Raw genomic sequence first — 23,187 nt, 5'->3', positions numbered from 1 at the left:
TGATAGCTGACCTGGTGTTTCTGTTCATTTTAACTAATTTCTTTCCATTTTTCCTCGTCATCTGTCCTTCCATCCTCCCTCTCTCCCTCGACGGGGTGAACACATTTCTCAGAAGCACTACTGTTTATTATTCAATACAGTAACATGTATATTATAATACCATTACAGATGTTTGTATTGCTGTATGGAAGCTGTAGGAATATGATGCACATATTAATGTGTGTGTCCTCAGAAGGAAAGGTCACATGATCATAGTAAATGTTGCTTTACCTCCTGCGGGAAAATGTTCACAGGCTCAGTCAAATCACGAGTTTTTTCCTGCAGCAGTCACGAGCCGCATGCAGCCGAGCAACCGGCCCTTAAACACAGGGGACATCAGACTCTCAGACTGGAGGATCAGATCTCTGAGGAGATTTAGTGTTTATCACTTTATCACTGCACTAACACCTACATCAGCTCACGCAAGCAGTTCAGGAGTTTAACCAGCTGTGCTCGATGAGGGAAAACGCTCCAGCCGTGTCTCACACATGCTAGTCTGACAGAAGGGTTGTTATTAGAATTAATCCAAGCAACTGATAAAACCTAAAAGAACACGTGGCCCAGGAAACAATCTGTTCAGTAGCTAGCAGAAATGTACATAACTTTAATTCTTCATGTAATATTTTTCCAGTAGGCATCATAAACTTGCCTTATATATTTGTTTGTTTAATATATTTCAGTAGATAGCATAAATTTACCTACTTATTTAATTTTTTAAAAAATATTTTTCAGTAGTTATCATAAATTCACAAAATTTATTGTTTTATTAAATGTATTTAACGCGTTAATCATTCTAATGTGTTACTGTTTCTATAGTAACAGCTCATTCACAGCAACTTGTACAGCGGACGCTCCACATAAACGGATTAAAAAAAAGTGTGTCCTCGTTGATGCAGGTTTTCTTGAAGGAGTTTTTTGATGAAGGAGAAATATGTTTAACATTTATGGAAGGAGTCTCCAGTGTCAGTGCTACGTAACAGTCAGAGGAAAAGCCGTACCTTTACATTTTCAGACACGAGTTCACACTTTGAGCTTTTTTTTTTTCCTGTAACATGACAAGCTGCATTTTTTTTGTCTTATTAACTTCAAGAGAAATAAAGAGAGGCTGGTGAGGGAACGACTGTTTATAGCTGCTATAACACGTGAGAACAGGAACTAACTTGTTTCATGGATGTACCACGACATTAAATGTAACTTAAAAAGTTCTTTAATAAATAAAAAAATTTAATCATTGTCTAATTGCTTTGGTAGAAGGCGGTAACTCTGCTTCATTCCTATAACAGCACAATGAAATTAATATACGACAAAATAATACTGCGTTACAGAAATCATACCATCATATCACACAAACCCAAACAACTCGAATGATTTCAATTCTTTTATTTCTCAAAAAAGACACAGAATTCAGTAGACATTTCACACGAACAGCAAAGAAAAGGACACACTGACGGTATGGTTGTCTGTTCATATACAACTGATTTGTCTTTTTCTAAGGAACATTTTACAGATCTGAGATCAGCTGAATCACAATGCCTGATCACACACTACAAGCAACAGAGTGGTGTTAGAAACAAACTGCCAGAGTGTGAACAAACCCAGAGTCTGCCCTGACCTCAGTGTGTGTGTGTGTGTGTGTGTGTGTGTGTGTGTGTGTGTGTGTGTGTGTGAGAGAGAGATTGGGAGTAATATTTCATCAGCAGTTCCAATAGGAAGAGTTCTGGCATGCTGAAACATTTCCATTCAGTAGTTAGGGAAACACGAGAAGCTCTATTTGTGAAAAATAGAGGCAAGTTCACTTCCTGCTTCAATGCCACACAATCAGCTGGGCTCTGTCCCAATAATCTATAATCTAACACACTCTCGCCGACTTGCTTGCCATCATCATAATGGAAAGTGAAGTAAGAGATTTCATGGAGATTTGAGTGATCGAGTCAAGATCGAGTAGATGCTCGAAAAGCTTTCATGCAATTATCATTTCTGAAAAAATTTAAAAAAGCATATTTTCATAAATAGTGCAAATAGGAGTAATCCAACCTGATTGGTGAGGGTTAAATTAGATTTTAAACAGTCGAGTCCTCCATACGTTGTTACATAACCTAGGTAACAAGCAAACCAGATCATTAACAAGCCACGGTTATAAAACATGCAAAAGTAATCGCTTCAGGTGCGTGGAGTGTTTTCAGTTGCCGAGGCTGAAGCGGGAACAAACACCACACCGTGCTAGCAAAACACACTGGTCACTATTTTTTATTTCGGGTCTATAAAGATAAACTAAGAAAATAAATAAACAAACTTGAACATAATAAATACAAAAACTATTTCGTCACCTGTTAATGATCTGGTTTGTTAGGTAACCAGGCCACGCAGCAACAGATTAACCGACACGAATCAGACTGAAATATTCATCATTAATTGCTGCTGTTTAAACATTTGTTTATACATTTTTTTTTTGTGCAAAAGTGCAAAGTTGATTCAGTCCTTTGAATCTCCAAGAATTTCCATCTTACTTCACTTTCCATTAAGGTGACGGTACAGAAGTCAACAAAAGTGCGTTAAATTACTGGAACAGTTTACCCTGATGTACATTTGCCCTTTTTTAATAGACAACAATTTACGTTGTTTTGATGACAAGTCACACAATATTACCCGCTCGCAAATTCCTATCAATTTTCATGACAAAATTTGTATATCTAAAATTATGAAGGTGAGGGGCGGGGTTAAGGAAATCACCTCTAGGGCATTGTTCTTTCTGCAGGTGCTGCAAGTGAACCCTGGTAGACGTATGTTACATATCCTTCCAGGTGGTAAAGGGATTTCAGAGAAAACGGCACAAGATCGCAGGGTTGGTCATGTTACTAAGACCTGATGACGACCCAGTGCGAGTTTCTGACTTGTTACTGATTTGATCTTTTTTTTTTTCTTTTCCTAAATGGAAATTTGAGTATGTAAATTTTTTTCAAGTGACGAGGCATGAAATGTTCAGAAAAATACCAAAATAGATCAAAATGGCTACGTAGTGCTGTGGTACACCAATACTCCAATTACAACTTCGCAACTTCGCAAGATGGAAACAGAACCATCCAGAACCATCCAGAACCATCCAGAACCATCCAGAACCAGTGTTTGTTGGTATTTATGACACAGTGAGATGTTACTGACCCGAAGGCAGACTCGGGGAAGAAGTTAGTCACATTTTAGCAAAACAAACATCTATCAGAAATCGAGAATCACTTCAAATTAAGTGCAGCAGAAAGTTTATTAGCAGCTTGTTAACCTAAAACAAATCCAAAACAAGACATTTTTTTTTAAAAAAGTAAAGAAAAACTAAATCTGGTTTCTCAAACCCCTCAAAAAAGCGAACTATATTAGTGCACTAAGTAGATACAAAAAAAAATATTAGAGTCCCTACAAATAAATAAATACATTAAGTAACCGACAGTAATTTACATTAGCTTCAGGGTTAGTTCTATTTTTAGTTAAATATTTTCTAACACACAGCTGTAACACGCATATAAGTGCCAAATCATACTGGCCTCAGAAATCATTCAGAAGAGTTTGGAGTCCTTCATCATACTTAAAAAAAAAAAAAATACTCCATTGCTCAATTTTACGCCTGAAAGAAAGTAGCCATGTCACAGTAGCCATAGCATACGGGATCAAAAACAAAAAAAACCCAGAAATACAAATGCACCTTACTGTACATTTCTCCAAACTGACCTCATCACTAACAGGAACAGAGAATCATCCAAACTAACAGCAGTGATTTCTGATAACGCAATAATCGAACGCGAACAGATCCTCGGTGAAGGCGGAAGCGCGTGAACGCAGCAACGTTTTAAACAACAAAGAATGAAGAAAGTGTGAAAACGATTCAACGAAACTAACAGATAAGTTTCTATTAACGTTAATTTGTGAAAAAAGAAAAAGGTTTGAGATTATTTACACTTCTGTGAGTAATGATATGTGATAACTGCATATTGATGTACATTATACAACGCAGCTAATGGATGGGCGTTTTGTTTACTGTTGCTAAGAGACGTGGGCGATGTGTTGGTGAGGTAGCTAACATGAACTTAGGTGAACGTTTGTAAGTAAAAAAATAATAATAAAAATTTATATAATGGTACTGCGTTGTAGATAAACTGTTGTTACAATAATACTAAAATAACTAAAACCTAGTTAATCTAATTAAAAAAAAACCAAAAGGTTACTTCCAGCCCAGGGCTTTACATTGTCTTTACACTGTCTGAGGCCTGATACTACTACTACTACATCATCATAAAAAAATATTAGAAAGCCAGTAACTTTTTTTTTTTTTTTTTTTACTGCACACTAAATTTCAAAACCTCTCAGCGCTACCCAGTAAGATCTCTGTCCAAACATTCCCCAAAATTCTTGAGGATGTTTTAGACAAACTCGATAAAATCTCACATTTATCAGGGCATAAGATTTCATCGAACCTATGAGATTGGTTACGATCTCAGGTAAACATATACGCACAATTTTACCCATGAAGCTATTCAACACACACAACTTTTTTTTTTTTTTCCATCAGTTTTTATACCAGAGGCACTGGAAAGCATCGGATAAATGAAATTCGTTTTGCAAACCTTGGGCAAGTCAATTCAAGCACGTTTAAGGACTGCTGAGTGAATAAAAGGCTATTTTCTGTATTACGGAGTGCCTCAGGGTTCAGTACTAAGCCCAGTGTTGTCGCTACGTACTTTCTATTCTCTATATGACTTGAGTCATGATTGTAATGCAGTGTGTAAAAGAAAGTGTTTTTTTAAGCTGTAATGTAACTGAGGAAAAAAGTCTCACATTTTTAAAGACACTCTGTTAAAAGAATTTCACTGCACTAATACGTGAGCACACCAGCAAACGTGGACGGCAGTGGAAGTAAAAGAGCGCTGTCTGTATCCAGCGCGTTAAGGAGTGCCTCAGGGTTCAGTGCTGAGCAAAGTGTAGCTTTTACATATTAGCTCTTCTCTACAAGACACAAAGAAAAACTCCACCCTGAAACACATTCAACATGTTTATGTCGAAATATCCGTGATTAGCGATTCTGGTGCTAATTTGTTGCTCAGTGCTCTATTTTCGTTATTTCCGTGACAGGTTAGCGGGTGCATATTGTCATAACGCCGAGATATGTCATGTCTACGAGTCCAACAGTTTGACGCATCAGTTTGATACTAAATGCTGTAAATCCTAAAAGTCCAACGAGGTATGATGCGACAGCGAGGCTATGGGATGCTGATGTGTTTTTTATTTCTGCATGTAAATGAAAATCTGTAACTGCATACTGCATGTATGAGCGATGCAAACCCTCCCTGTCGTCTAACTTAAAAATAAAAATTGAAATTAAAAAAAGTAACCCTAAATGATAAAATAATTACGTAACTGTTTTATATCTGCTGTAGAGAAAGAAAGAAATGTGTAAATATTTTCTGGAAAGAAAAAAAAGTGCTGACAGGAAAAAAAAAACCACGAAGGTGTAGAAATGTATGAATGAATTTGAATATGAATTATTTCAAGATAAAAGACACTATATTGTTTTTTTGGTTGTGAATTTCAATTTCACGTCTACTTCCTGTGTTCAAACGGAAGGTCTCGGTTTGAGCTTCTGAAATGGACAGAACTCCAGCTCTGACGTTTAAGACGTTTAAACGACTTCCGAATGCGACGCTGCTGAATTTCCTTTTTTATTCAAAATAATGACTGACGAGAAACATCTCATCTCATCCCATAATCACAGACGAACGGAAAAACGTCCATTCCAAAACATTCCTACTGTCAACGTTAATGCTGTGTGTATTCTTATCGACGTCACTCGATGTACTCACAGCAGACTGACTCCACGTAAAAAAAAATACAAATAAAATACTAAACCAACAACGAGGAGACGTGCAAGAAAACGGAAATGGAGGAGCTGCTATTAACTCGTCTACTCTCTATTAACTCTTGCAGTCAAAGGTTCTTGAACACCTTATAAACGTTAACATTTTAAACAAACATCATGTCATGGGCTGATTTTAAACACTCCACTGAGAAAATCTACCCAAGCTAGATACAGATTGAGATTTCTATCACTCGAATTAAATATTTAGCGTATGTTTCGAGTCTCTTATTACGAACGGATCCGAGAGCGAGACTGAGAGCCGAGTTATTCATTATAACTTCTTCTATTCTGTACCTTTTCGTTCTGTAATAGTGATTAAACTGGGATACAACCTAAGAAACTGAGGGTGTTCAAAAACGTTTGAGTCTGCAGCACATGCTGTAACTGCACACACACACACACACACACACACACACACACACGCACGCTCATACTGCCGTATTTTACAGTAGCTTTAGTAGCCGAAATGATAAGGAGACACCTTGATGGTGCCGTGCTATACTTAAAATTATGAAAGGAATGTCTGAAATAAAAAAAGGAATAAAGCAAAACGAGAATGTTTACAATGCTCAACTATAGACTTAAAAAAAAAAAAACTATTATAAATGCAGGAAGGTTAGAAGGAATAAAAATAAAGAATCCTGCACTCATTCAGACGTCTCTCGACATTCGTTTTCCCCGTGTAGGCAGGGATTTACGCGTTTACCCTCAGGGAAGGCTCGTGGAGAGCGTGCCTGGCTGCAGCAGGGAGAGGTCAGAGGGGGAACATGAAAATTTATCTTTCAGTTTGTGTGCAGAATCATTTCCAAAGCGTCTGTTTGGTTGCTTTTTTCCTTCACGACTCCTGAGGGACGACTTCCAGCACCTTCTGACAGGTCGCCGTGGCCGAGACTGGCGCAAAAAAGAAAAGACAAAAAAGACATTCAGACATTTAGACAGGTATCACCATACAGAATTAGAGTAATATCTAATATTAATATCTGAGACACTAACTCTACGTTCATATTAGCGAGTGACAAGTCGCTTGTGTCGCTGATCTTGTGGGCGTGGCCTCTCCAGCATTCTAACGAGAAACGGTAGTAGCCAAAATATATAGCCTTCAGCTCACTGTACGATTTCTACACATCACTTATGTTTAAAATGTAATTAAGTTTGATTTACATGGTACGTTCCTGTTTCCTTGCTAGCGCCATTGTCAGATTCGATTAGCAAATCAAGCTAAAAGTAGTAGCTATGCACACTCACCAGAGTCACCGACGATCTCTGCTACTTCCTTCCAAGCTTTATTTTTCTTCGTAAACTATCTACACACGTTTAACGAGAGATCGTACATAACAGGATAAGAAGAAACTACGGTTATTAGTTTTTCTTCCATTTGTGCATCAAACAGTAAATGGGAACTAATTGCAGGTAGGAACTAAAGTTGTGGGCGGGGAACTGAAGAAACGTCGCACCGTATGATTGGCTTTACTGCGTGATTAAATAATTTGCATAGAATGGAGAAAACGTCAATTCAGATCTGCTTTGTCGCTGAAATCGGCTCCGTGTCCTGCACGTACGTCGAAAAAGAACAGTCACGTGTCGCTTTGTCACTCGCTAGTGTGAACGCAGCATTAACTCTGGTGTTTGTCTCCTGTTGAGAAAGGCTAGCTAATGACATCGCTAATAAATCCTATCACAGTTTTTTTTTTTAACACAAATAAAATCTCATAATCTAGTTAATAAACTGTGGATATTTATAAACAGCTCTGCTAGAGAAAAAAAATACTTTTTTAAAAAAAAATAGTGTTAACAGAAGAGAGGTAGGAACTCGAACGCTGAAATCAAAGCTTGTGTTTTGTGAGCAGCTCCATTTCTAATTCCCAATTCCTGATTTCATACAACATTGTCTACAAGTCAAAGCTTGTGAATTCTATCAGAGGGACTCACAGATGAGCTGCCGGAGCCACTTGGGTTTGTTCTGCCACCAGACGCCGACGAAGTAGACGGGAATGCCGGTGGCGATGATGCCGAATCCGATGCCGCACTCGGCTGGAGTTTTCCAGATGGACACGACGATCAGGAAGAGACACGCCAGCACGAAGGAAATAGGCAACAGGATGTTCACCTGTGAGGAAACAAACAAGTTTAATAGATGTTTAGGTTTTACTGAGAACATTATTCAGCATTTTCAAAGCTAGGCTCTACGCAGGTTTAAATATTTTTAAGGTTAAATTACTTTAAGCTGATTACAGATTTTTAAAAAATGCATGCATGGCTCAACTTTGAAAAAATTTTAAGAACTAAATTCAACTTGAATTCAGTTAATTTTTTGTTCAATTAACTCAAAACTAGAGTTGATCACTCTGTTAATATTCTCAAAAAAATTATTAATCTTCATTGTTAACATTTAGTTTAGTTTAGTTAATCTAAATAGCAGACAGATCAGCCTGTACTTATTCAAATGCTTAAGTGATATTGCTACATTTTTTTAAAGAAATGTGAAAATCTTTTTGGAACATAATGAGCTAGTATTGGACGTGTATTAAGTTAGTTTTGTTGCATAACATTGCAGAAATATAACAGCCTATCAGGATTAATATGCAAATACAGCACAGCTTTACCAACATCAGGGGCGGGGAGTTTCAAATTTGCATATTCATATAATCTAGATTTCTTGATTACTTCTTTCTGTTCTACTGTATAGTGATTTTCTGTAAAATGGCCACATTGAATGTTAACGGTGATGAGAAACAGAATTTGTGTGAATATCCAGAATAATGCTCCTGTTTTATACATATAAAGTGTGAGAGCAATTTATTCAACAGAACACAAATGACCTTTTACACTATTACAGTTTTAAACGAGTGCGTTACGAGTCTGTGAGGTCTACAAACTTTCTCTGAACTCACCAGAGATTCGTTAATGTGGTCATAAATTTCCTGTCATGTTTTTAATTAAGCTACAAAGAACAGTTAATCAAGCAGAAGCCCCTCGGTTATATACGACTTCATAAACACAACGGAGTGGCGGAGAGAGAGAGAGAGAGAGAGAGAGACAGACAATGAGAGGCAAAAAAAAGAGCGTGAGAGAGAGGCCAAGGGAGAGCAAACAACAAAGAAAGAGAGAGAAAGAAAAAAAAAGAGAGAGCGTGAGAGAGAGAGAGACTGAGAAAGCAAACGACAAAGAAAAAGAGAAAGAAAGAGAGAGAGAGACAGAGACAAAAAAAGAGTGTGAGACAGACAGAGAGAGCAAACGACAAAGAAAGAGAGAAAAAGAAAGAGAGAGAAAGACAAAGAGAGAGGAGAGGGAGGGAAGGAGAGAGGGAGAGAGAGAGAGAGAGAGAGCGCTTCACTCTACAAAGAGACACCCGTTAAACCACTCGAATCCAGGACCACTTTTCATCCTCATACTAAAGATATCCAGCAATTAAGAACAGTTTATTATGCAAGCTCCGCCCACCACTCACCTTGATTGGCCGCTCAAGCTCGGGTTTCTTGTAGCGCAGCCACATCATGCCGATGATCGCCATGGCGATGCAGAGCCAGTTGAAGAAGCTGAAGAAGTTGATGACTGAGAAGATGTCATTGGAAAAGGCATAGAGGAGCGTCATCAAGCACTGCGGGAGAACACGAACACACACACACACACACACACACACACACACAGGAATAAATCAAATTGGTTTTAAATGATTTAAGAGCTTAAATGTTAAAAAGGTTCATTTTTCAAAAATGTTTCGCCATGCCTGATAGGCACAGAGGCCACGCCTCCTCCACAACTCTGTGCCTTTCAAGGTGATTTTATTTTAGGTGATGGTAACCTTAATGGCATGTGTGTGTGTGTGTGTGTGTGTGTGTGTGTGTGTGTGTGTGCCTCAAGCGCTTACGGTGAAAAGCAGTGAGGGCAGCGGGGTGAGCAGGCTCGGGTGAATCATGGACAGCAGGCTGGGAAGATGACCTTCACGCGACCCCACGAAGAACAACCTAAAAAAAAGTTTATAAAAGCGTTAAAAGGCAAAAACTGGAAGATGAAACTGAAAGGGAGCTAAAACACACAAAAACAAACACGTTCCACATTTCAACTCATTAAAACAGAAACAGAGAGTTCAGTCTTTCTGCAGGGCACGTTATCTGTTTTACTGACTGACATGAACAGACTAACAGGGTTAGTGTTAGTGGACACTCACACACACACACTCACACACACACACACACACACACACACACACAAAACAATAAACAGAACCAATAATCAAATGATCAGTGTCTACAACTCAGATCTTTTTTTAGATATCCAATGACTAGCATTAGAGTAAACAGAATGCTATACTAGCGTTATACTAAACATGCTACAGCACAAGCTAGCATCATAGAAAATAAATGAATCGCATCTATTTAAATACTGAACTAGCAGGGATAACATGACTAAAGTGTTACGAGTGTATTATAAGTGCTGTTATGAGTGTGTGTGTGTGTGTGTCTGACCTGGACGAGGTGAACAGTGAGCCGTTGACTGAACCGAAGCAGGAAAGTCCCACAAACACCGGGATGATCCACGCCATGGGGCCCAAGTGATAGTTCCCAAAATCCTACACGACACACAGATCCCATGTAACCAGAACGACACTTAACTGTTCTGTGTGTGTGTGTGTTTGTGTGTGTGTGTGTGTGTGTGTGTATACACCCACCACAGCTACAGCCTCAGAGGTGAGCATCTGCTCAGGGCTGAGAGTGGTGAAGTAGGCCAGGTTGGTTAGCACGTAGACGATGGTGACGATGGGCAGTGAGATGATGATGGCACGGGGCAGATTTCTGAAACACACACACACACACACTTTTACTTTACAATCTTGTCAAAAAAAGATTCCTATAAAACAACAAACAATAAAAACCCACAGTCATTCTCTCCACCTCTGAACCTGAGAGGAGAGCAGGATTTATAGTTTTAGGCCAAAATGTAATACCAGAGCTTTACATACGGCTGGCCGTATTTGAGCCGTATTTGGGCCGTATTTGGTCCAGATTCCAATGAGTGACTCACACACACACAAACTCAAACAAGTGTGGCTTTAAATCATCTTCTATCTGAGACAAATGACTCAGGAGAATCTTGAGTCTCGCTATTAAATGATGTAAATGTTTAAGTGTGTGTGTGTGTGTGTGTGTTTGATGTGTTCAAAGAAAGACATCTGTTCTTCTTCTTTAGTGCTGCTACATCAGTTCAGGCTACTTACTTACTTTACTGTCTTTTCAAAAAGGATTCTTATAAAACAACATTTTTTTAAAAAAAGTCACTCTTTACTTACTTGTACGGCTCGATCATTTCTTCAGTGACAAAATTCAGATAATTCCTGGAGAAGAGATGCAATGTGTTAGAAAAACATCCAGAAGAAAAAATAAAGGAATGTAATAAAGAGGAGAGAGAATCACTGATTTCAAAATGGTGTGTGTGAAAACTGTTCAGTGACATTAAACACACCTCACATTTCTGTGTCTCAGGAACACAATGTGTACATAAATAACATATAGAATAGCAGTTTATATTAAAACAATTAAACGTTAAATATCTCTCTCACTCTTAATATCACCAAAAGATGATCACCAGATGTTTTAAATTGGTTAGTTTGGGGGAAAAAAAAATTTGATCAAAAATCTTAAAACTTGTTAAGAACTTGATATCCATTTCCATCCTAAATAATTATTTTAATAAGCTAGGATTTTTAACATTTCTTTTTATTATTTTATTTTTTTTGGGTAAATGTTTCTATAGATTTGTATTATTATCATTATTATTATTTGACTTGGTCTACAGTGCCATGTGCCTCTATATAACGCATTACAGTGTTAACCCTAGTTAATGCAAAACTAAATAAAAATAAAATATTGCTGTATATAATTACATATACAAATCAAACATAAAATTAATATAAAATTCCACCTGCAAACTTTAGGCCACGCCTCCTACCTGCGGCAGTGTGTCTATACACTTTTAGAAACCAAACTAACAATTCGACACACTGACATGAAAGTGTGGTGACTTAGGCGTGCAGTTCGTTAGTTTTGGCACTGCAGCTAGCATCAAAGCTCGAAAAACTAAAGAAGCAAAACTTCCAACATTTAATTTTTATCCAAACTGCTCCTTTAACTTGCTGCTATTTGATTTATTTGACTCTAGCTGTATCCGTGAGCGTACCAGCCTCCGTATGCGAAAAGGCCGCTGTAGAGAGCCAAGCCGATGTTCCCGAAGTCACTGTTGGATCCTTTGAAGGCGTTCTTGGGTGAAAGGGCTGCGGTATCACCTACAAAGCACACACAGAAACCGAGACATAATAAGAGGATTTATAATCACTGGTTATTTCCTGGGAGAGGAACAGCATGTGGGTTCAGAAGTACAGCGTGACTTCATTCCACAGTTTCATACCACAAAAGATCTCAATGTTGACCCGGAAAACTGCTGATATCCACACGGTCACGCTAAACAGACGTGTGACTTATGGCCTTGTGGTGGGCGTAGAGCATGGACAGGAAAAAAACCACGAGAGATTTGCATTCTTTAGCGTGAGAGGCACCAAATCTGCTGAATCGACAGCTGGCGTGGCGCTGTTTCCAACACGACCCCGTTCTCTCAGTCAGAACTCAGTCTGCCGTGAGAAAACAGAGACGAGGCCTTAATGCCATAATGCTCCTAATCTGCGCTTCAGACCGAAAGCAGGACTACGGATTCAATTTTTTATAAATGGTGAGGAATTTAGGAATCCCAATTAGCTTTATTTAATGCAAAAGCAATAACGTTTGTCCACCAGATTACTTTGTGTATTTATGATTTTGTCCATATTTTATATTTGTCCATTTTATTTTACAAATATACATACATACACACACACATCGATCAGCCATAACATTAAAACTGCCTAATATTGTGTAGGTCCCTCTTGTATCACCAAAACACCTCTGACCCCTCTCGAGTCATGGACTCCACAGGACCTCTGAAGGTGTGCTTGGCACCAAGACGTTAGCAGCAGATCCTTTAAGTCCTGTAAGTTGTGAGGTGGAGCCTCCATGGATCTGATTTGTTTGTCCAGTACGTCCCACAGATTCTCGATCGGATTGAGATCTGGGGAATTTGGAGGCCAAGTCAGCACCTTGAACTCTTCGTCATGTTCCTCAAATCATTCCTGAACAATTTTTGCGGTGGTGGACAGGGTCAGCATGGGGACTCTGACCGGTCTGCAGCTACGCAGCTCCATACGCAGTAAGTTGCGATGCACTGTGTGTCTGACTCCTTTCTATCAGAGCCAGCATTAACTTTTTCAGCAATTTGTAACACAGTATCTCTTCTTAATCGGACCAGACGTGCTAGCCTTCGCTCCCCACGCACATCACTGAGCCTTGAGCACCCTCGACCCTGTCGCCGGTTCACCAGTTGTCCTTCCTTGGACCACTTTTGGTAGGTACTAACCACTGCATACCGGGAAGACCCCACAAGACCTGCCCTTTTGGAGATGCTCTGACCCAGTTGTCTAACCATCACAATTTGGCCCTTGTCAAAGTCACTCAGATCCTTATGTTTGCCCATTTTTCCTGCTTCCAACACATCAACTTCGAGAACTGACTCTTCACTTGCTGCCTAATATATCTCAACCCTGGACAGGTGCCACTGTAACAAGATAAACAATGTTCACTTCACCTGTCAGTGGTTTTAATGTTATGGCTGATCAGTGTATATATAAAATGTGAAAATTTTGAATGTGCTCAGTTTCATTTTTAGAAGAGTACAAAAAGTTCTTATTGAAACAATTAAAATAGAATTAAAATATCAAAGTAATTAAGAATGTACCATTTTTATTTATAGAAAAGGAATGGCAAATCCCATATCTCAAATCTGAAGCAAAATGCCGTGCTTCCTTTCTCAGCATGTTTATTTACCAGCAATCAAAACTCACATTAATTCAAAAAATTAAAGACTAATTATCAGGATAAAGGGTCTAAATGTGTAATTTATTAAACAGAACCTTTACGCTTATTAAAGCCATTACTGAAGTTGCACTAACGGTATTTCACAGAAGACTGTAAGTTATTAGATTACTGTGCAATTATCATATTCATTTCCTAGCTTGATTTTTCCTCCTTGCAAAAAATTTATCAGTATGATACACTACGTTTACTAAAACTAAACGACACTCTGCGTATCTTTTTAAAATAAACAAGTATCATGATATTATTTATTGTGGTGATAGTTTATTATCCATCAGCACCTCAGTGTTAGCTCTCGCTCCATCACAGTGGGAAATGAATGGAAGAATGAGAGTGGGTGAAGAGAAAGTGTGCGTGTGTGTGTGTGTGTGTGTGTGTGTGTGAGAGAGAGAAAGGAGAGCTGGAGATTGCCAGGAACTCATGTGACACCCAAGTGCGAGCATCAGGGCCCCTGGGGCCACTGGGGCACATGACGTGAGAAGTGTGTGTGAACGAGTGTGTGTGGTGATCCCCGAGAGAAAGCACTGTGCTGTGTGTAAAGCCGAAGGATAAAGTCAGTATTAGGGGGTCAGGAGGGGGCAGCCGTGCTGTGAGGAAACTTATCTCTATCACACACACACCCCCACCCTCTTACACAGCACTTTTCCAGTGTACGAACTTGCTACACGCTCACACACAACTACATACAGTCTAACACACTGCACACACACACAACATAACTCTTGCTGAATTTACTCATGCAAAGTATTTGTAGCTCCCTGGGTGTGTTTGGTTCATCTCTGTGATTACGCTAGCTCAACAGTTAGCTAACGTTAGCATCACTTTTTCCAGCACAGAGTCAAAAATCTAAATTATGTAAAAATCTTTTTTAAAAAAATCTTTACAGACGTCCTCCGACATCACTACTTATCTGACAAACGTCCGGAAATCTGAACAGCACTTAAGACAGCGTAACAAACGTAAGACAACGTGCAACTGTTTCATACCCAGTAAGACATACAATAAAATTCCAGATAAATTCTAACTTTTTAGTGACTTTTTGATTCCAGTCACGATACAGTGATGCAGCACGGCAGATTCTGAAGCTTTAAAGTCGCAGTCAGGAATCTCTTGATTCCACAGGCTCACCATTAGTCCTGCAACAACAAGGGGTTTGGTGTAATAACAGGCCGAATAAAACCTACAGCATTCCTGTTCAGTGCTGTGAACTCCACATAATCCTCAATTCATCCCGCTTCACGAGAACCTGATTATGGGATTTGCTCTCCTGCTTTATCTCCAAGAGCCCTGGGTTTTAAAAACATGGCTCAAAGTTAAGCATACAGCTGTGTAGGAGAGAGCACACACACACACACACACACACACACACACCTGTAAACAAACGCACCCCTAACTGTAGACAGAAACACATATGTAGCTGTATGTGAACACACACCTGTTACTGTAGATACACACACACACACACACACACACACACACACCTGTAGTTAAACAGTTTAAAGGTCGCTGCAGGTTGACAAGGTTCTGTGGTAAATAAAACAATGTGGTGTCATGTTTCAGGTACACTGTGCTTCAGCAAACAGCCACTTTCCTAGCGAGTGCACATACACACACACACACACACACACACACACACAAAACCTGGTTTTAGATCCTAATAACGTATTTTAAAGAAACAGTTCAATCAAGTTCAATCAGTTCAATCAAGCCCTGTCAAGTTAACAAATGTGAAAAAGTTTTGTTCTTTAGTTTTAATTTGTTTTTTAGTTTATGAAAGTCATGAAAGTCTATCTGGGACTGACAGAGACAGAGGCCACGCCTTCTTTATTAGAAGTGAGGGGCACACAGGCCACGCCTTCTTCACTAAAACAAACAGACACACAGGCCACGCCTCCTTCATTTGGAACGAGACACACAGGCCACGCCTCCTTCATTTGGAACGAGACACACAGGCCACGCCTCCTTCATTTGGAACGAGACACACAGGCCACGCCTCCTTCATTTGGAACGAGACACACAGGCCACGCCTCCTTCATTTGGAACGAGACGCACAGGTCACACCTCCTTCTGAGAATGAGACACACAGGCCACGCCTCCTTCATTTGGAACGAGACACACAGGCCACGCCTCCTTCATTTGGAACGAGACGCACAGGTCACACCTCCTTCTGGGAATGAGACACACAGGCCACGCCTCCTTCTGGGAATGAGACACACAGGCCACGCCTCCTTCTGGGAATGAGACACACAGGCCACGCCTCCTTCTGGGAATGAGACACACAGGCCACGCCTCCTTCTGGGAATGAGACACACAGGCCACGCCTCTTTCACTGGGAAACAAGGCCTGTTAAGTGTCACTCACTGAAAAAGTTGCGTATTTGTATACAAGCTTATTTAGGCAGTGGTCAGACCCACCCTTCACCTTATCTCTATCAGTTCATGTCTTCTGACCATAAACAGGCAAAAAAAAAAACACAAGCTGGCAAAAACAGATTACACACACTGGCTGCTTTTAAAGTAATCATCAGAGTTAACATGATAAAAGTAAACAAGTGTGTGTAGGAGGATTCCCCTCGAAAAATCAGGTGGAGGCACTGTTTTTCTTTTTTTTTAATTGATTTTTTTCTCCATCTGACTACAGGCTGTGTGGAAAACTGCAGCTTGGCATACGTGTGTGACTCAATGGGAGACGTGCATGTGTGTGTGTGTGTGTGTGTGTCGGGTGTGTTTGATCAGCCACTTCTTATTGGCTGTTATCTTATCCTCTTATTGGCTTCTGCAACATGGTTGGCAACTCATCCTAATACACATCAAGTGGAGCTGTGTGTGCGCGTGTGTGTGTGTGTGTGTGTGTGTGCGCGCGTGTGTGCGTGTGTTTATTTTCAGCTCTCTGAGCCATAACGTCTGAGACATAACGTCAATGTAATGACAGGAACATGTCAGTTTCCCACGAGGAACACTGTTTATTCTTACAGCTTGTTTGAAAGAATAAAAAGCCCAAAAACAAATATTTTTTCAACGTAATTCTTACCGCTCAGTGTTTCCACATGAAAATTCAAAAACAATTAGAAAATGCTCACGTGAACACCCAGTGAGAGTACGTCATATAGTGTAACGTCAAACGCCTCAAGGTGAAACGCAAAAAAACACAAACATGGTCAAAAATTCTAAGATAAAAAATGACAAACATGAGGACTCGTACGAGGACTGATGATGAGGTGAAACGATGCGTTCTCCTCCACATGAGGGCGTAAAAATAAAACTAACCGAAATGACGAAAGCCCGACTCAGACTGGATTATTTTATCCGGAAGATGTCTAATAAATTTTTTTGTTTATGTATCTCCTCAGTGATAAAACTCTCACAGCTGGACAGTTGGAAGTGAATTTCTAGTGGGTTGTATTTTCTACAAACCCAGATGTTTGTGTCACTCTTTGTTAACAACATGGAGTCCAAGCAGCAGAAGATGCACTGGAGTAGAGACGAGACACGACGCTGGCTCTTATTTCAGCTTGGTGCGAACCACAGTTCCACGAAATATACGGTTAAGTGCCTTTGCTAAAGCATCCACTTTCCATTTTGCAACTCAGGAAGTGTTTATATCTGGGCAAGGCTCACTGACATGTGTGCTATGGGACTAAATATGGCAAGTAGCAGCAGTCAAACATCATCTTCCCACGTGAGGTGACATCTGCACAGAAAATCACACACACGTATCCGGATGGGGCTAAACAACAGAAGGAAATTCGGCCTGTAATTTTCTCACAGGAGAAGAACATGGCTGATGGAAATAAAATCACAGAGTAGTAGAATAGGAAATTATCCCAGGACCCTATGTAAATTTCATCCCTTCTGAATAGAGCTAAACACGTTATAAACATAGAAATTCCAAACCACAAAGTAACGACCTGGTCAGCAGATGCGAGATACGGAGTCCTAACGTGTTCGTAACACATGCACCATGGATGTGATGTCAGCGTCAAAACTACAGTAATTTAAGTAGTAGAAAAAACTGAATATGTGATGTGGCTCTGCCAGCAACAGTTCTTCACACCGTGTTCTTTCTTTCTTTCTTTCTTTCATTTTTTTAACTCTTTAGCACTTTCAAGTCACCAGTTTTAAGTTGCCAGATACCATTTTGTCAGGATTTGTGTATTTGTACTTTTTATCATAATACAGAAATTACAGCTAGCTGCTATAATATAGTAGGTGTGTGACACTCTTGCTAACACCTTAACGATGTAGTGCAGATCACCAGCACGGCTGTCACAATTATTATTCATTCACCTAATTGCTAATTAGGATTAACTGTAACCCTGCAGACGAATCTAGTGAAGCTAGTGTGAGTGTGTGTACTGTACTGTATATCTACAGGTGATGAATAGGCAGTAAAGTCATTCAGCATGTCAATTTCCCTAAATCAGAAAGTAAATGTAAATGTTATGACTCATACGTTAAGTTAAAACGTGCAGTATCATTCTTATGTCTCTTTTTCGTTTAGAAGATGAGCGGAGATAAACCCCTCTGTGTCCTGGCAGGACACCTGATCCGCTGCCCCGAATGGCATGGAGTGTGTCGACTGCCAGCTGGTGCTCTGCTCGCACGAAACCACCGTTCCTGTTTACATTCATGACCTGCATCTCACACGTGTACTTTCTTTTATCTTCCAGCTACAGGGGAAAATAATTTAAATAAAATAAGTAGGAGATGAGACTTAAAGGGATTGTTCACCCAAAAATGAAAATTCTGTCATCAATTACTCCCCCTCATGTCGTTCCAAACCCATAAGGCTTTCGCTCGTCTTTAGAACACAAATGAAGATATTTTTAATGAAACCCGGGAGACTTCGGTCCCTCCACTGACAATCCATGAAACTAAAACTCGAAAAAGTTCATAAAGGCATCGGAAAAGCAATCCATGTGACCCCAGTGGTTTAATCCTAATTTTATGAAGCGATTCGAATGCTTTGTGTGCGCAAAAACACAAATTAAGTCTTTACTCACAAAATATCTTCACTTCCGCATAGATCTCTGACGCGTGTTCACCAGAGAGTGGACGTGTGTGTTGACATGAGAGTGGACGTTCTCGCGATACAGCTGGACCCGGAAGCGCGGCGCTATTTACAGCAGACAGAGAGGGACGCTGTATGCGAGCTTTCTTCGTTATATTCTACGCTGATTTTGCATTTCCTCGTTGCCAGAACCTTGAGAAACTTCCTCCGCTGTAAACAGTGCAGCACTTCCGGGTCCGATTGTATCGCCAGAGCAATGGATTACACATGGAGAACTTTTACGACGCCTTTATGAACTTTTTGGAGCTTGAAAGTTTTGGTTACATGGACTGTCAATGGAGCGGCAGAAAGCTCCCAGGCTTCATGAAAAATATCTTCCGAAGATGAATGAAGGTCTTACGGGTTTGGAACGACATGAAGGGAAGTAACTGATGACAGAATTTTCATTGTTGGCTGATCTCTTTAACACACCTCCATCGATGTTTAAAGAAAAACAAAAGTATTTGCAACCTAATTTTCCTTTATGACCTGAAAGCTTTTCCAAACTACATGAACTCAGCTTTGCATGAATCGATGCTGGAGGTTCTGCTGTTCGGCGAGGACTAAAACTGTGCCATGACTGCTGTATTTGCAACAAATTCAGGAAAAAAAATATTCACCCCGAACCCATGAACACAAATTATCTACTGTAGTGCTAGTATTCTCACTGTACACATCACTTTAGTAACCCTGGAGGTTTTAGCCAGATATCATAGTAAACAAACATAATAATAATAATAATCGCTATTTTCCTCAAGCATGGCAAAAAATGTTGCGCTTCAACCTTCAGTAAACGTCAAATCTATACAACAAAACAATGCTGCATTTTATTGCATCATTGTAAAATGTCTCTCACTGTTAATCATAACTGGCACTAAAGGGGGCGTGGTCAGGGGCGGGGCACTGAGAGCTGGACATTCTCCATTCTCACAATAAGCTGATTTAATTTTGAAGACATTTAGACTAAATTTAGGAAGAGTAGCGCATTATATTTACTGCAGAAGTTTTCAGTAAGCTCCTTTGTGTAATTCCTTCACTTTGTGTTGCCAGAACTGAAAAGATCACTTGATTGTTTTTAAGATATCACATTCACACTCTTATAGAAGTTACAGCATTGCCACCTCACAGCTCCACGGTTCCCGGGTCGAGTTTCACACCCTCTCCGCGTGTCCGTGTGGGTTTCCTCCGGGTTTTCCGGTTTCCTTCCTCCTCCCAAATACATGCCTGGCTGAGATAAACTTTCTCTATGTGTAAATGTGTGAGTGTGAATGAGTGTGTGGTGCCCTGCGATGGGCCGGCGTCCCAGCCAGGGAGTATTTCCACCTCACACCCGGTGTTCCCGGGATAGACTCCGGATCCACCGTGACCCTGACCAGGATAAAGCGTTTACTGAAAGTGAATGAGTGAGTGAGAGAGCGAGTGAGATTCTTGTCTGGTTCCTCATGCTGCGGTTACTGTGCAAAGAGTAACTGTAGACTGATAGACTGACTAACAGCTGACTTTACTGACATTTTTACTCATATAAAGGTGGAAGTTCTGCGATTTCGGTGGCTTTAAATCCCAAGACAGCCACAAACTCTGAGCTCATCATTCCTCAGCTCTGTGCTTGGAATGGGATCTGTGCAAATAAATGGAAATGTAAATGGAAATGAGGAACGCCTGTGACTGCATTTTTCCCCCCACCGTTCAAACCGTTCAGTAAATCAGAGGTCAAAACAATAATGTAGTAAAGACAAGAAATATAAATAAATCAATAATAACGATAATAACAATTATTATTATTATTACTATTATTTATACATGCCATTAAATTTTTAATCCAAAAATGATTTACATAAAATATTTTTGTTTAGTATTTATGATAGAATAATTTTTAAATATAAAACTACAGTTACTAATGAAATAATTATAAACCCATGAAAATTAATCATAGTAAATAAACAGCAGTAGCACTCCTAATATTAAAATAAAATTATAATATTAAAATATTTTAAAATACATACTCTCACATTATTGCAAAGTTAAAAGCCTTTTTTTTCACTGAACACTGGATTGAAAAAACGAGTTTCTTACCCATTATTAAAGACATTTAACTGTATTTGGAAATAATAACGCTAAAAAATAAAAGCAATGTTTTTCAAGACGCTGCATGTTTCTGTCTGAAGAGAACAGTAGTGACTTATGTTGAATTATATTATATTATTGTATTTTATATTACATTATGTTATATTATTGTATTTTATATTACATTATGTTATATTACGTCGTATTAGTTTTAAAACCTTTGCTGAATTTCCATCTTTTATCCCAGGTACAGTCTTCCAGACCTGTGCAAAGGAGTGAGAGCTGATAGTCTGAATAAATGTCCTTTTACCTCTGGGATAATTTAAATATCAGGATTTGTTTACTGGGAGTGCTAACTGAGCTAACTGTGCTAGCCGAACTAGCTTCGTGCTAACGCTCACCCCCTGCTGTTACACCGGCTAATGTTTCAAGGCAACCGACACGGCTTTATTTCTGGACTGGCTGTTTGTCTAGACCTGCTAAATAATGACCTCAAATGACATGTCATAAGTGTGTGTGTGTGTGCGTGTTAGTGTGCATGTTAGTGTGTGTGTGTGTGTGTGTGTGTGTGTGTGTGTGTGTGTGGTGTCTAACCTATGCCGATCTGCACAAAGCCGATAATGATGATGAGTCCCAGAGCGAGGAGCTTAGCAGCAGCAAAGGCGTCCTGGACTCGGGTGGCAGCACGAACGCTGTAGCAATTCACCGCCGTCAACAACACTGAGAGAGAGAGAGAGAGAGAGAGAGAGAGAAAACAAGACAGACAGAGAGAAAGAGCGAGAGAGAAAATATAATTATGGGTTTGCCCCTGAAAATGACAAATAACGATAAAAAATTCCCCAACACACAGACACACAAACACATGTGCGCACACACACAGACATACACACGTGCACACACGTGCACACACACACACGTGCACACACACACACGTGCACACACACACACACACACGTGCACACACACACACGTGCACACACACACACACACGTATTATCGTCTCAGTGAAGCAAAACAAGCTGTGAGGTGTCTGATGTCCTCGATATCTGATATCGTGCGAACATGTGACCTGATAACGGAGCAGAACGAGGTCAGAACTCGGCCCGCTGTGCTCCAAAGCATCACACTGCAGATGACGCAACCCGTTTCCATGGAGATGCCAGCAAAAACCACAACGCCTGTTGCATCATCTCACCACTTCGAAGAAACTTTAAGGACAACTGCGGGGTTTCCATGGAGACGTGTGCACTCACTTCAACGTTTTAGTTACGTACTCATATTTAAACATTATCACGTAGTTACAGGACATAAACATCCGTCCGTCTATCCATCCGTCCGTCCGTCTATCCATCCATCCGCTAATTTACTTTTCATTTCATCTAACTACTTTTCCCTGCTTTCATCTACACATCCATTTAACCATCCCTTCATCCATCTAGTCATCTATCCATCCAACCATCTATCCATTCAGCCATCCATCCATCCCTCCCACTTTTTTCTATTTAATTCTTCTATCCACCCATCAATTTCTTTCCTTTACCTAATCCATAAACATCCATTTATCCATTTAACCATCCCTTCATCCATCCATCATATTAACTCATCCATTCACTTATTTACTTTTTCAATTTATCTACTTTTCCTTATTCTCCTTTCATCTACCTATCCTTTTATCCACCCATTTAACTATCCCTTAATACATCCATCCATCCAGTCTTCCATCCATCCACTTATTTCTTTTCAATTCATCCATCCAGCTTTTTCCTCCTTTCACCTGTCTATCTATTTGTCTTCCAACCCATTCATTTAACCGTCAACTATGTAATCATTCATCCACCTATGTACTCATCCATCCATCCATCCATCCATCATCCGTCTTTTGATTGATATCTATCCCTCTATCCATCCATCTACCCATCACTGTGTCTATCCATCATCCACTTAATTGTCCATTCATTTCACAAGCACTCCGTCTTTTTACTCGCTCATCCACCAGTTCATCCATCCACCCATCTACATCTCTATCATCCATCCATCAAACCACGAGGAAGATCAATAACCATCTGTTTAGTGTCAGGCTAAAACTAACCTGCTGTGTGTGTGTGTGTGTGTGTGTGTGTGTGTGTGTGTGTGTGTGTGTGTGCGCGTGTGCGTGCGTGTGTGTACGTGTGACAGAGAGAG

The 23,187-nt window shown here is 39.8% G+C and overlaps 1 protein-coding gene across 1 annotated transcript in view; it reads right to left on the bottom strand.

The window, feature by feature from the left end:
* Window positions 1-1,404: 1,404 nt before the first annotated feature.
* Window positions 1,405-23,187, bottom strand: part of slc7a5 (solute carrier family 7 member 5) — a 26,608-nt gene continuing 4,825 nt past the window's right edge. The window contains exons 2-10 of the mRNA XM_034305923.2: window positions 21,601-21,726; window positions 12,113-12,218; window positions 11,226-11,270; window positions 10,608-10,731; window positions 10,405-10,508; window positions 9,807-9,903; window positions 9,387-9,536; window positions 7,868-8,045; window positions 1,405-6,829 (exon numbers count right to left, since the gene is read on the bottom strand). Coding sequence (XP_034161814.1) covers window positions 6,774-6,829; window positions 7,868-8,045; window positions 9,387-9,536; window positions 9,807-9,903; window positions 10,405-10,508; window positions 10,608-10,731; window positions 11,226-11,270; window positions 12,113-12,218; window positions 21,601-21,726 — 986 coding nt within the window. The 3' untranslated portion in view covers window positions 1,405-6,773. The remainder of the gene's footprint in view (window positions 6,830-7,867; window positions 8,046-9,386; window positions 9,537-9,806; window positions 9,904-10,404; window positions 10,509-10,607; window positions 10,732-11,225; window positions 11,271-12,112; window positions 12,219-21,600; window positions 21,727-23,187) is intronic.

This window comes from Pangasianodon hypophthalmus, chromosome 7 (genome assembly GCF_027358585.1).
Source record: "Pangasianodon hypophthalmus isolate fPanHyp1 chromosome 7, fPanHyp1.pri, whole genome shotgun sequence".
Taxonomy (NCBI): domain Eukaryota; kingdom Metazoa; phylum Chordata; class Actinopteri; order Siluriformes; family Pangasiidae; genus Pangasianodon; species Pangasianodon hypophthalmus.
This window is presented reverse-complemented; position numbering and strand designations above follow the sequence as displayed.